The sequence below is a fragment of the Syngnathus leptorhynchus genome, chromosome 10 (assembly GCF_054491065.1).
Source record: "Syngnathus leptorhynchus isolate UIUO chromosome 10, UIUO_Slep, whole genome shotgun sequence".
In the NCBI taxonomy this organism is placed as follows: domain Eukaryota; kingdom Metazoa; phylum Chordata; class Actinopteri; order Syngnathiformes; family Syngnathidae; genus Syngnathus; species Syngnathus leptorhynchus.
The window spans coordinates 341,904-355,945 of record NC_141204.1 but is presented as its reverse complement, the minus strand read 5'-3'; the positions used below and the strand labels follow the sequence as shown (position 1 = coordinate 355,945).

Below are 14,042 nucleotides of genomic sequence, written 5' to 3'. Positions count from 1 at the left end.
GCGTTTCAGCGCTCATGTACTCACACAGCTCTTGCAAGAGTAATAGTGCCCTGAAACATATTTCAAAGAAGCTCCTTTTGTCTTCATGTGCGGAGGGGAAACAACATGCTGCGTAGCTTAATTGGCCTGCTTTTTTCAAAAATAATGAATCCCATCAAACAAGTGATGAGCAAGCCACTTTCTGGATTTGTAAAGCAGAAAGCCCATGTAAAGTATGACATTTACATCGCTTGAATTATTACTTGAGCTTTGTTGGCTTGCCGCTAAAATTGGAGACATGTTGATTGAACAACATTGAGTAGATATGGCATTCCATCATTCGTCTTTTAAGACGGCATGATGGAGCCCCGGTTAACATGTCCGCCTCGCAGTCGAGTCGACCGGAGCAGGCTGGGATTGCGGCTCCGGCCTTCCTGTGTGGAGTTTGCGTGTTGTCATTGTGCCTGCCTGCCTGCGTGGCTGCCTGCCTGCCTGCGTGGCTGCCTGCGTGGCTGCCTGCCTGCCTGCGTGGCTGCCTGCCTGCCTGCGTGGGCTGCCTGCCTGCCTGCCTGCCTGCCTGTCTGCCTGCGTGGGTTTCCTTCCACCAGACAAAGACATCAGTGTTCCAGCGTGCCGTCCGCCCTCATGAATAAACAGATGCCTAAAAAGATAGGAGAATATCGGAGCTTTGACATTTTTCTTCTGTTTTATGGTTGATGTCCTGTGAGCTGACAAAATAATAACAAGCATAATCCTGGTTGGGAAGGTGAAATCCATTTGGCGTGCCAAGCTCTGTATTACTCGTGTTTAGATATGTGATATCTTTTTTTGAGATGGAGCTTGATTTGTTTAAAATTGTATCAGCCTTGTCACTTTAATTGGAATCCTTTTTGACTTCCAGCATACAGGTGAATTGAATATCAAGGAAGCTTGGCTGAGCAATTATATTCATTGGCAAACATATCAGTCATTGTAGGAGGTCCATTGTTAATTGTTGAAATACGTTTGTCAAGATTTAAAGGCTATAAATAGGCAGTCTTTTGTTTGATATGCCCCCGCCAGGTGTGTTCTGTGACCCGCACAATCTTTCTGTTGTTATTCATTAGTGGACCTGCGATATGACGTTTTCAAACACGTCTATTCAGTCATTGGCTGCGTCAAGAATGTGGAATGAATTCTTCAGGTTGCCAGACTCGATAAGCAATCGTCAGATTGCGGGGTGTCGTTCCAAAGGCAGCTTTTTCTTATACGCTACCCGATTCAATAGGTAGATCCTGAAAATCAAATCAATCCGAATGTTTTCTTCATATTCAGAATTTTTCAATAAAATGCATCAATTATTATTCCTTTAAAAAGGTTTGAATTTGATTTTTATTTCATGCATTTGTTGTTGAGGCGCATGTTCAAGGGAACATTAGTTACAAGCTTCATGGAAAAAGGGAAGCAGTTTGCATTGGTATGATTGTAAAATACGGCTTTACACATCGGGGAGGAAATCCAACCCCTTTGACCTCATCATAAAAGAGTGGAGACAACAGGTACGTATTTATAAAACGAGGGCACAGCTTGTGTAGGCACAAGTCCTTCACTTGCATTATTTTTCTATTTTTGCATGCAACCTGAAATGTTTGAATGAGCTCTCAAGGGACTAGCATCAGCCTCAACCTGGCAGTGCTTGCCTCTTCAGTTTTCTAGTGCTTTTAAAATAAAATATTTATATATATATATATTTATATATATTATTTATTTATATATATATACATATATGCATGATGCGTGGCTTCCTGCCTGCGTGGCTGCCTTCAGCCGTGCTAGTTAGGTAGGGGTCATGGTGGGTCAAATATCATCTTCAAACACCTATTTTAGCTATTGTACAGACGTCCCATAAAGTGACCGACAACGCTTCCAGGTAGCATACCTTTTGAAAATAATGGCCGTTTTGTGCTGCTGCCAATTTATAATACGTGCAAAAACTACACTTTGAAAACAACCAAGTGATGAGTGAGTACTCAACCAAAAACAAGAACAAAGATTACGGTCGAATGTTGACAAGGAAGGAAAAAAATGTGGTCAAATTGTGCACGCATTTGGTGAATTGCTTTGTTTGTTTCCCATGAAACACGCTTTCAAACAGAGCACACGCGAAATTCTTCTTTCAGAGACTCGGTGACGCCTAAAACCAGTGCGCGGTGGCGCATCGCAGCGCATCGCAGCTCGGCTCGGCTCGGCTCGGCTCGGGTTGGCTCGGCTCGGCTCGGGGCTCAGCTGGGTTTCAGCCACCGTCGTCATCCGCTTAGTCAGTCAGTCATATGACCGCTGTCATCTGGCTTTTGCAGCGCCGGCCCGGCTAGCTAAGGATCAGCGAAGAACCTTCTCGTTGTCAACTTGTCGTGAATGAATCCAGCAATGGCAACATTGGTGGCAAACCGGGCGATGGACAACGGCTTGGCAGCAGCGGCGGCGAGGACGCACACTCAAGCTGTGACCAGAAATTACATTTCTCAACCGAGGCTAAGTACGCTGCTAGCTAGCCGTAGCTATAGGCTAACACAGATGGCAGAAGAGAGTCAATGTAATCATCGATCCTGATCTCGCTACCGAAAATCGAATATGATGTTGCAGCTGTATCAAATGCGTCGTTTGAATCATTCATTTAAAAATGCTGCTAGAAAACCGGAAGCAAAAGGAAAGGCTCGATCTTTTCGGACTCTTTTAAATAGGTTTGCAAGGTGTGTGTGTGTGTGTGTGTGTTTGTCGTTTTACAAAAGCGTCATTCACATCAAGTGGCAAAAATGTGAAGCTACCTTGCAAGCTATTGCTAAAGGTGGCTTATTTCGGCGAGATGTCATTGTCGCGCGAATATTCACTCAATTGTTGTTCTTAAGACTTAAGTGTTGTTGATGTTTCTGTTATTTGCATTTGCTGTCGGGACTACTGCACTACGTTCTTGGGCCTGCGAGTCACGCTGTAAAGCTCCGGTGTTGCGGTAAAGCCGCCGCTGAATGAATAAGTTCCATCGACGGTGCTTGTTAGGTGGCTCGCCTGTGAAAATGTTTGAACATCAGCATCTCATCGAGGGGGAACTCTGCAGAACCCCGTTAGCTTGGCGAAGAGCAAATAAAGATCATTTGTCATGTGATACGATCACGAGCCAAGGTCACGTGACTCACTGCAGACGCTTGCTCTACTCGTGTGTAATATTTGTTATTCTAAAATAGGAAAAGAGAAGAAGTGTAAACATGCATTTAGGTATGGTTTCTTTGCATAAACAATTAATTAGTATTATATTAACAATGATATTATAACAACTATTATTGCAGGTTTTTTTTTTTTTTACTTGAACAATTATGCTCATCGTGATCATAATTGAGATGAATCGCACAGCCCTGACCGTGGATGACGTACGATGAATTTTCAAAATTACTGATATGAATGTTGTTTTTTTAAACCAACGTCTGTTCCCTAACATTGCTTTCACCACAGAACACCATGATTACATTTTTTGTACCTTGATGTCAGAGAGGCAAGTAGTGCGTGTATGGACTAAAAGCCTCTTGGAGAATAAGAAGAAAATGACTTAATGGACCTTAGTGCTAGCACAAGGGCGCTTTGTAATTCAGCCCTTGTACTTAGCCCTAACAATGTGAAATAGTGTCATTCTGCTGCCAAGACTTTTGGAACTGCTACATGAGCGAGCTCGTCGCAGTCTTAGTCGCACCAGTTCACTGGCCTTGCAAGGACTAAAGACGGGGGGGGGGGGGGGGGGGGAGCTGATGTAAAAGGCTCCATTTACAGTTTGGAAGAGACTCCTTCCAATTTGCTGTCCCATATCTTTTTTTTGTTGTCGGCCTATGATAGAAATCAAGCGGCACGAAAGCTTTGTTTCCTCACTGCCGTAACAAAAATTGTCCCAGTTAAGGCCTAACAACACAGCTGTTTCCTGGATTTTGTTTTGTTTGCCAGGCATCATTGCTTTTTCAAAATGAAGCTTTTTACTGTGGTAAATGGCAAATGGAATCTACGCTGTATTGTGCTCAAAGAACTTCACAAATACCATAGTAGCCAAATATACTCTCTCCATAGAAAAAGAAAAGAAAAGAAAAAAAATCCCATCCACTCTTGATTTGTTTCCAAACCTTTTCCATGTGGACATGGTCTGGGAGAGTGTCAAGGTCAGAGATAGAAGAGCTAAAGTAACCCTCACCCAAGGCCAAACATCTGTCTCTCTTGTCTATAGGCTAAGCCACGCCACGCCACGCATTGCAAACTACCTAGCACAATTCCAAAAGTTGTGTGTCTGTCAGTGGCAAATGACAAGAGTTCAACATGAATGTGGGCATGCTAGTCACACAGTTCATCAGATCAATGTTGAAATGCTTTTTCTCGACTCGCCGGAGCTCTCGGAGATGCAAAGTTTTAAAAGGCACCAAATGAGGAGTTTTTTTTTTTTTTCTTCTCATCGTACTGCGTCTTTTCTTTCTGCGGGCTTTTGTCTCTCTGGTGTCAAACAAGACAAAAGCGATTAGTCCATGAAACGGTGGCCTTTGTTTTAGCCTTTGCTGCATTCTCACATGACAGTGCAATGAAAAGACATAAAGGAAGGCACAGTGCAGCTTTTGTGAACATTTAATTAGTCGTGGTGATAATTTAAAGCCTCGTCTGTCATTTCCATCAAAACTTGCCTAATTGGTATTCTAATGAGGCCGCGAGAGCAACTTGCTCTTCAATAACCTCTTGTGCAGACGTCCGCCCGTCTGCCTTATTTTTGTCAGAAAGAAGAGGAAGTAGTCAACTTGTGAGTCGTCGCCGCCAAAAATCCCCCATTCCATGACTCCGCTTCCTGCTTTTTTCGTCCTTTTTGACCGCGTCGGTTGGTTTTCTTGAAGCGTCACGTAGCGGTGGCCGTAGCCCTGACGTCATCATGCACGGTCCACGCATGCGTTCCTATCCATTTAAAAAGCCCGCAAAAGGTGAAGTGGCGAGGGATGGCTGTATTGATTTTCCTTTGCAAAGCTGCGATTTGGCTCAAATGTAAGGCAATTAGCATTGCCACTTTGAGCAGGGCTGTGGGAATGAACAGTTGTGAATTTGAAGGTGCACATCACAGCAGCCGCTGCTTTGTTGCGCTCATTTATTGTCAGAACAGTGGCGCCCCATCCATCCATCCATCCATCCATCCATCCATCCATCCATCCATCCATCCATCCATCCATCCATCCATCCATCCATCCATCCATCCATCCATCCATCCATCCATCCATCCATCCATCCATCCATCCATCCATCCCAACCCCAGGTCCAGAACCTTGCCCCCTTCGCCCCTCCCCATTCCGCTTTTTAGCTTGAAAATTGAATTGTGTTGGAATGCTATGTGTCTCTTTTCTCTGGCACTTGAATAGCCTCTTCAGTATTTCACACCAAGGTGTCCTTCAGGGTGCGAGGTCAGGCTAGCAAAACAGCCTCTAGTGGCAGATTAGGACCAATTAACATCTTTGTTCACAAAGGGCTTGGCAGTTGAACAGGCTGCAGGGTGACCCACACTGAGCTTGCATGCCAAGCCAAGACCCCGCCTGCACTTGAACTCCAGCAGAAAAGAAGGGTGGAGAAAGTTTGCCAAACCTAATGGCAACTCGTAAACATACATGTAGTCCATTCGCTTATGCTGATTGTTATCAAGCGAGAGAAAAGCACCTTCAGGTTTTTTGTTTTGTTTTTGCCAAAGTGATGTTTTGATTCCAAAAGTACAACTAGTACATATTCCAAAGTTCTGCCGCAAGAAATCAAAAGAAATCAATCTTCTAAACACTCGAATCAATCAATCAATCTTAAGAACACTTTGCCCCCACACAAGGATAAGAAGCCATTTAAGATTTTTTGGCAGACTACAATCAACTTGCTGTATTAACACGCATGTGTTATTGAAGGCATCATTTAAGAAAAACAAAAAGGAGTTGAGTGAGAGAGATGGACAGCGATGCATTTGGGAATTTTTGAGGTCGATATTTGGCGGAAGAAAAACGATTACCGATTGAAAATGGCTTCTTTTTCCATCACTTACAATAAATATATGAATCAAATTGTACAGGGAAAAAGACGGAGGGGAAAAAAAGACGAACCTTATCTTGTTTTGATCCTTCAGTGCCAAAACAAATTATTTTCAGTCTACCTGAAATTTCAATACTTTTAGAAGGGAGTGAGTGTAGCATGATGGCTTTACTGAAAGTGGAAATTCATATTTGTCCTAAAATTGACTTCAGCTACCTCTTTACTGGATCTGCCATTAAGATGCTGTCAATGTACAGAAGCTTTCTATATAATTACGTGAAGCAATGTTGTGATTATTCTTATTTATTATTGTCATCACCAGCCAGTATATACTTTTGCTGCTCGGAAGTGGGGTTATTATTGCCCAGACACGCATTTTTGATTCCATTTGTTTTGGAGCCGCGGTTGTTTAATTTACTCGTGATTTGCTCTCACCTTCTTTAGTGACGAGCCATTCATTTTTGGAAGCCGGTCAGCCAGCCAGCCGGCCGGCCGGCCAGCCGGCCGGCCGGCTAGCCGCCTTGTGTGTCCACGTAATTGTCCACGGCCTTCATGGGCAGGGCAGACGAGTGAATTGTCTCCATTTTGATGATGACATTTGCCTGCCTTTGACATTTGGACCTGGAGCATGTAATGCACAAAGCTCTGTGAATCTTTCAGTTAAAGGTCAACTTGTGATTATTCAGTGCAATTAGTGGCAGCAGGTTTCTACGTTGATTGCTAGCTTGTAAATGTGAACACAGTCATAATGACTGTAGTTGAGTGACGCGTGGACACTGGAATCCCAAAAAAGGAACTGTGTTTGATCTTGTCTTTCAGCTTATTCCACAGTGTCAGGAGTGAACGGACCCTTAGTGATTCTGGATAATGTCAAGGTGAGGCAACCGCTACTGCCGGCTAGGAAACTGCTCTTTTTATGGCTCATCATCCGAATCTGTTGGTCACATTTACTTTCTATGTAAAATGTTCAAATTGTCAAATACTTCAGCAGCCTATGGAATGGAGTGAGGTCAGTGTTTTTTAACATGGTAACTTTTTTTTGTTTGTTTTTCCAACTAGTTCCCCAGATATGCTGAAATAGTACACCTGACCTTGCCCGATGGCACAAAAAGGAGCGGTCAAGTCCTGGAGGTGATCGGTAGCAAGGCAGTTGTTCAGGTGAGACGCAAGCATCCGTCGTGGAGCGAGAAAGGCATTTGGAAATTTCAGTAACAATCTACATTTTGGACGTTACGTCTCTTCAGGTGTTTGAGGGAACATCGGGCATTGACGCCAAGAAGACAGCCTGCGAGTTTACCGGCGATATCTTGCGCACACCCGTTTCCGAAGATATGCTTGGTATGCGAAAAAAACCCCGTCACAATTCATACTTGAAACGTTTGTTGATAGCAATGACTAGTCTGTCTCAATTTGCTTTTCTTTTTCAGGGCGCGTGTTCAATGGCTCAGGCAAACCTATTGATCGTGGACCTAGTGTTCTGGCTGAAGACTATTTGGACATTATGGGTAGGTACCTTTTTTATCTGCATGCATTTTTTGGATCTAGTTCTACTCGCAGTCAGTGACAGCTCAGCTCAGCACAGCATAGCACAGCATAGCACAGCATAGCACAGCATAGCACAGCATAGCACAGCATAGCACAGCATAGCACAGCATAGCACAGCATAGCACAGCATAGCACAGCATAGCACAGCATAGCACAGCACAGCACAGCACAGCACAGCACAGCACAGCACAGCATAGCACAGCACAGCACAGCACAGCACAGCACAGCACAGCATAGCACAGCATAGCACAGCATAGCACAGCATAGCACAGCATAGCACAGCATAGCACAGCATAGCACAGCATAGCACAGCATAGCACAGCATAGCACAGCATAGCACAGCATAGCACAGCACAGCACAGCACAGCACAGCACAGCACAGCACAGCACAGCACAGCACAGCACATGTGGCTTGTACGAAAGCTATTTCGGCAAAGCTCCGCGTTTCCTCTCCAGGTCAGCCTATCAATCCTCAGTGCCGCATCTACCCAGAGGAAATGATCCAGACCGGCATCTCTGCCATCGATGGAATGAACAGTATTGCCAGAGGACAGAAGATCCCCATTTTCTCCGCTGCTGGCTTGCCCCACAACGAAGTGAGATCAGACCTACACGCACATGTCGTGCTTCTCGAACTTATGTATCTGCAAGTACCGTTCCGACGTTCTCGCAAATACCTATTTGCGTGTACCGTTGCGACGTATTTATTTGCCAGCAAGATATTTGCGAGTACCGTTTGTTTGAACATATTTGCATTCCAATAAGTACTGTACTGTACTGTACTGTCCGATTCCAAGGTATGTGCAATCGGCATCGCTTTCTTGAACGATGATGACGATTGTATTCAAAAGGGCCGCTAATGCACCTGCCTGCCATGTGTAATCTCATTCAGCCTTCCTAATTGGCTGATCAAAAGGGTCCTACTGTAGAATTGGTCAAACAAACACAGCTCCTAATGATGACCCGCTTGTCGTGCCATCTGTGAAATCCTGGCTGCTTATTTCATTAAGTACAAGTCACATAGGTCATTCATGTTGTGGGCTGGGGGGTTGCTCTATGGACCAGGTGCCTGCCTGCCTAGCCCTGGGGTGCATCGAGGGGTCGGCGGCCGGATCAACACACATTAGGTGAAAAGCAGAAAATTCCTCTTCGCTCCTTCTACAAAGGAGTGGCTGGCCGGCTGGCTGGCTGGCTGGCTGGCTGGCTGGCTGGCTGGCTGGCTGGTGGCTGGCTGGCTGGCTGGCTGGCTGGCTGGCTGGCTGGCTGGTTGGCTGGTGGCCTGCCGCCTGCCTGCTTACTCTTGACTTCCTACTCCAGTGGTTACAAACACCACAATTACACACAGGGTTGCTATGGAAAATATTCATTTTTTTTTCCCCAGACATGATTAAAAATGATACTTTGAGCCTTGTTTTTTAAGGCGCTTGCAAATGCACCCATCAAGTATTCACATGATCCTTTCCTATTGTTGTTGTTATGATCCAGTATTATTGTGCTGGGTGGAAACTTTCATCTGATTGGCTCAGAAAATGACATTGCTATCACGTACTATATCCTTCACACATCTCAATTGGTTCCTTATAAAATGATGACACGGTTTCAAATGAATGTTTTTGTCTGGAATAATCAGTTGTTATCTTTTTGATCATGATCATTCTCAATGCTACATTTGTTAAGATTGCAGCCCAGATCTGTCGGCAAGCCGGCTTGGTGCAGAAGTCCAAGGATGTGATGGACTACAGCTCGGAAAACTTTGCCATTGTGTTTGCGGCCATGGGGGTAAGCGTCCAGTTGACGTGTTTTCTATCGTGCGCTAATCCAGCTCTTAACCCCGAGATGACAGCCGGCCGGGCTCCTTTCTTCTCGCTTTTATTCATTGGGTGATTTAACCTTTCAGTCCTTCTTGTTACTTCTGCACCTCTGAGCATATCCTGCCGCCACGTAGAGGTTACTAATTCAAGAGACTCTTAACACTGCCATCCCGCCAGTATCAAATTCTCTTCCTGCCCGCCTGCCTGCCTGCCTGCCTTTTGTGACAGGTTGACCTTTACCAAAGTCCCAATTTGCTTCACTTGCTGAATCCGTCCCACCCCCGCTTCGCTAAGTCATTGCAAATAAGCGCTACACGAGTCCTTTTTGTGAGTTCCATTTCCTGCGGGATGCAATGAATGCCCTTGAGAAAGAGATTTGCCACCTTTTCTGCACATTCTTCCGGAGCATTTACAGTTTGAAAACAAACAGCCGTTTCTCCATTTCGCCCCCAGGTCAACATGGAAACTGCTCGTTTCTTCAAGTCGGATTTTGAAGAAAATGGCTCGATGGATAACGTTTGTCTTTTCTTGAACCTGGCTAATGATCCCACGTAAGACTTGTATGTGCGAGCTGTCAGGACACGGTATTGGCTCCTCTTCAACTTTCTTCTTCTTTTGCTTTTCTCTTACCAATTAGGATCGAACGTATCATTACTCCTCGCCTGGCGTTGACTACAGCGGAATATCTGGCCTACCAGTGTGAGAAACACGTCCTGGTCATCCTCACCGATATGAGCTCCTATGCTGAGGCTCTGAGAGAGGTAAACGCATCGACGGCGGCTGGCCGATAGCCATATCTATATATCGATATACCTATAGATCGATCTATCGATCTATAGATATATAGATTTCCCCCCCCTTTCCTCACAGTGACATACGTAATGAAATCTCCTCCAGCACACCCTGATGAGCATAAGCAATATAGAAAATGGATAGACAGATACAAATGTAGTATATGGAAAATATTCTTTTGAATTCAGATTGTCATTTAGCGATAGAAAATGGTTTGTTGTCAACGACAGGCTGAAGTCGCGGCAAATGAAAGCCGAAAGTGTCCGCTTTAGGAGGGAAATAACGGGACCAAACGTTGCCATTCCGTTTCGACACCTCCAGTCTTGAATATATTGATATAAATGCTTCCAAAGTCAAGTGAATTGAGAGCAGAGGGGGAAAGGAAAATCAAATCCTTTATTCTTCAAGTCACTGCTTGATGTTGGGGATGAGGACTAAATATGCGTGTCAATTGAAGGCTCAACCTTTACTTGCCTGAATAGGAATATGTTATGTTCGTTTTCTTTGTACGTCGCCAACCACACATCAAGCAATTCAACTCTTAGCTGAGTACAGACTCCATGGGTCAAGGTTGAGGTCATCACAAATGCGCCATTAAAACCTGCAATTGTGCTGCCAGCGTATTGTAAAGCAAACTGCGCAGCATAAAAGGAGACAAAAGGGTGAGTAGCAAGGATCTGACTTCCGAGCAAAGCAAAGCAAAGAGGAAAGGAGAGAGGAGAGGAGAGGAGATAGGAAAGGAAAGGAGAGAGGAAAGGAAAGAGGAAAGGAAAGGAAAGAGGAAAGGAGAGAGGAAAGGAAAGGAGAGAGGAAAGGAAAGGAGAGAGGAAAGGGAAAGGAGAGTGTTCACGGAAAGCAGTAAGCAGCAGTAGTTAATCTCAGCTCTTAATAAGGTCTGACGTCGCCAACCTAAAACTTTATTTTCCCCCTTTCCCTAATCTATGGAGGTTTCATTGTACTTTCCGGGGCTTTGTTTTATTTGCCCTGAGCCATCGACGGTGTCGTCACCTGATCGTCTCGAAATGAAGATGCGCATTTTGAAAAGACCCAACGCGTCAAATTTGTTCATCTTGAGAATTCCATTTGAATTTGTCATTGTGACTAAAATTCAGATTGGATAACGCTTTTCCTCACTTACTAGCAACCAAGCAAGCAAGGCTTTTTCTCTACCTTAAAGGTGTCCGCTGCTCGAGAAGAGGTGCCCGGACGTCGAGGCTTCCCTGGTTACATGTACACCGACTTGGCCACCATCTATGAACGTGCGGGACGAATCGAGGGGAGGAACGGCTCCATCACCCAAATCCCCATTCTCACAATGCCCAATGACGGTACGGGTTGTCAATCCTTCGACAAAAGCTTATAGGTGGATCAAAAAATGGAGGTTTTTAGAAATGATTCCTAAAAAGTGTGGCTATCCTTGCATATTCATTTTCATACAAGGACCTTCATGGTGATGATTTTGTGTAGAAAGTGTGTCGTTTGGGAATGAAACCAATGAAAAAACTGCAAGAATTCGAAATGAGCTTGGATCTTTCTGAAGTTACCATAGCAACTGCACACTCCTATCTAGCTGAAGAGTAGGTCCCCATTACAGCATTACAGGCGGGTGGGTGAGTGTGTTAACCTTTACTTCAACACGGCTACGGCCGCTACGGCCGCTACGGCCGGCTTCCCAGCCCTTTTCGGGCACTTGATTCCGAGTGAAGGTTGTAAAAAACTGGCTACTCGAGAAGTGAATTTTACATGTTCATCTTCTATATTTGGCTTTGTTGAAACCTTTGCTCCAAAGTCTTGATTACACTGTGAGCTTGATAGGATGAAAATGGCTCGTTTGTTGATTTACCCCGTCGTTGAAAGGTCGTTGTCTTGTTCCCCCTTTGAAAGACATCACCCATCCAATTCCCGATCTGACGGGATACATTACTGAGGGTCAGGTGTACGTGGACAGGCAGCTGCACAACCGTCAGGTAGGCTGGCCAGATGCCCTTCCGAAAAGTTTTCTTGAAATGACATTCCAAGTATGCTTGTCTTTCAGATTTACCCACCCATCAATGTTTTGCCCTCTTTGTCCCGTCTGATGAAGTCAGCCATTGGAGAGGGTATGACCAGGAAGGACCACGCCGATGTCTCCAACCAGCTGGTAACAGGAAATATATAGTCTGCTCATCTATTTTACAAGTAGTAGTAGTATGTCGCAGCGGGTACACTTCATTGAAGAGTATTTTGGTGCTGACTGACGTGTTTGTTTTTTTGAAAGCCACTTCTTTTCATTGACTGTCCCATATTTTTAGTATGCCTGCTATGCTATTGGCAAAGATGTTCAAGCCATGAAGGCTGTTGTGGGAGAAGAAGCCCTCACTTCTGATGATCTGCTCTACCTCGAGTTCCTACAGAAATTTGAAAAGAACTTCATTGCCCAGGGTGAGTTGCCGTAGAGCCAACGGACTCCTTTGGCTGCCCAACAACATGCCTGACTTAAATCAGTGTAACAAAGGACCCCTTTGCTTGCCCCAAAACATGCCTTTCTAGAAAAGAAAACAAGACTTTCCAAAAATGCTTGATTGAGCCCAAAGTCTGCGGAAAATGGAGCTTTAGCTTGAAAATGGTCGATTTCAGCAGTTGTTTTTCCACTTGTGCTTTTGTTCTATTTGATAGGGATCTTCACTGCCACTTTTTTTTCCCCCATTAACACAAGCCTTAAAAGAGCATCACATCAGCTTGCTTGCAATCCCTTCACTTTTAGTGGATGAACAAAGGCTATCCGATATTTTAACGTACGGCGTTTCCACGCGTGTCCCTCAGGCCCGTACGACAACAGGACGGTGTACGAAACCTTGGACATCGGCTGGCAGCTGCTCCGTATCTTCCCCAAGGAGATGCTGAAGAGGATCCCTCAGAGCACGCTGGCCGAGTTTTATCCCAGGGAGTCTGCCGCTCGCCACTGAGGCACCAAATGGAATTTTCTGCTTCTTTGTCATCTCGTCGTCTAGTCTCCTCCCTCTCCCTCGTGGCATGCAGGTGAATTTTCTTGAGCACCCTCATCCCAAAGCTTCCTTTTCCCCAAGGTCACCGACTTCTCTCGCCCCACAAGATCACAGTAGTAAATCTTTTCTGGGTGTACCGTAGTGTATTGCTGTCCAAATGACGTGGCGTCTGAAAAGTATCTGTGCTAGTGTTCCTCTTTATTGCGAGGAAATGTGATCATATCTGTAAACATTGAGTGAAGCCCATAGTACAGGTGACGCTTTTAATGTACTGTCCAATATCACAAAGCGTTTCTCAGTGAACAATGTGATCTAAGATGAACGATGTTGTTACGCTCAGCAATCAAATAAACACACTCAGATGTCGGTGTGAAGCAGATTGCCAGGTAGGTGGTAGTCGTGCCGTACTTCACTCTTTTGGGACCGCATACAAACTATAGATATCGTGGATGTTTACATGATTAGTGCTTTGTTGTTTGTTTTGTCTGTTATATCGAACATTCCCATTAGTCAGCAAAAAACAAGTTGTTGTGCAATCATGATTGTTTCTTGAGTTTGTGAACAGAATTAAATGAAATGATGAGTGAGTATAAGTCGTTATTCATCATCCAGCCGTCTTTCACCTTGCTGAATACCGTGATCTCAATTATTTCCAGTTGAAGGCAATTTTATTTTCTATTTTAAAGGACATACTGGGCACTTTATTCATCTTTTATCGGCCTCGCTCTGCATGGCGCGTACTATAAAAAATTTAAAAAAGCCCATTCGAATGCATGCTATGGTAACATGCAAGGTATGGAAAACATCTCAGACAATAGAAAAGCATTGTGAGTTTGGGTTTATAAAAGTGTTGAGACTGAATGAAAGAACATGACGTGAACATACT

General features: G+C 44.6%; 1 protein-coding gene across 1 annotated transcript; it reads left to right on the top strand.

The window, feature by feature from the left end:
• Positions 1 to 2,196: 2,196 nt before the first annotated feature.
• On the top strand, positions 2,197 to 13,768 carry atp6v1ba (ATPase, H+ transporting, lysosomal, V1 subunit B, member a). The gene is made up of 14 exons (XM_085922376.1): positions 2,197 to 2,494; positions 6,844 to 6,899; positions 7,084 to 7,182; positions 7,269 to 7,362; positions 7,452 to 7,529; positions 8,026 to 8,165; positions 9,247 to 9,348; positions 9,834 to 9,931; positions 10,018 to 10,141; positions 11,350 to 11,500; positions 12,057 to 12,139; positions 12,208 to 12,312; positions 12,464 to 12,593; positions 12,975 to 13,768. The coding sequence occupies exons 1-14, from the start codon at positions 2,374 to 2,376 to the stop codon at positions 13,115 to 13,117; spliced, it is 1,524 nt and encodes a 507-aa protein (XP_085778502.1). The 5' UTR covers positions 2,197 to 2,373; the 3' UTR covers positions 13,118 to 13,768.
• Positions 13,769 to 14,042: the final 274 nt, after the last annotated feature.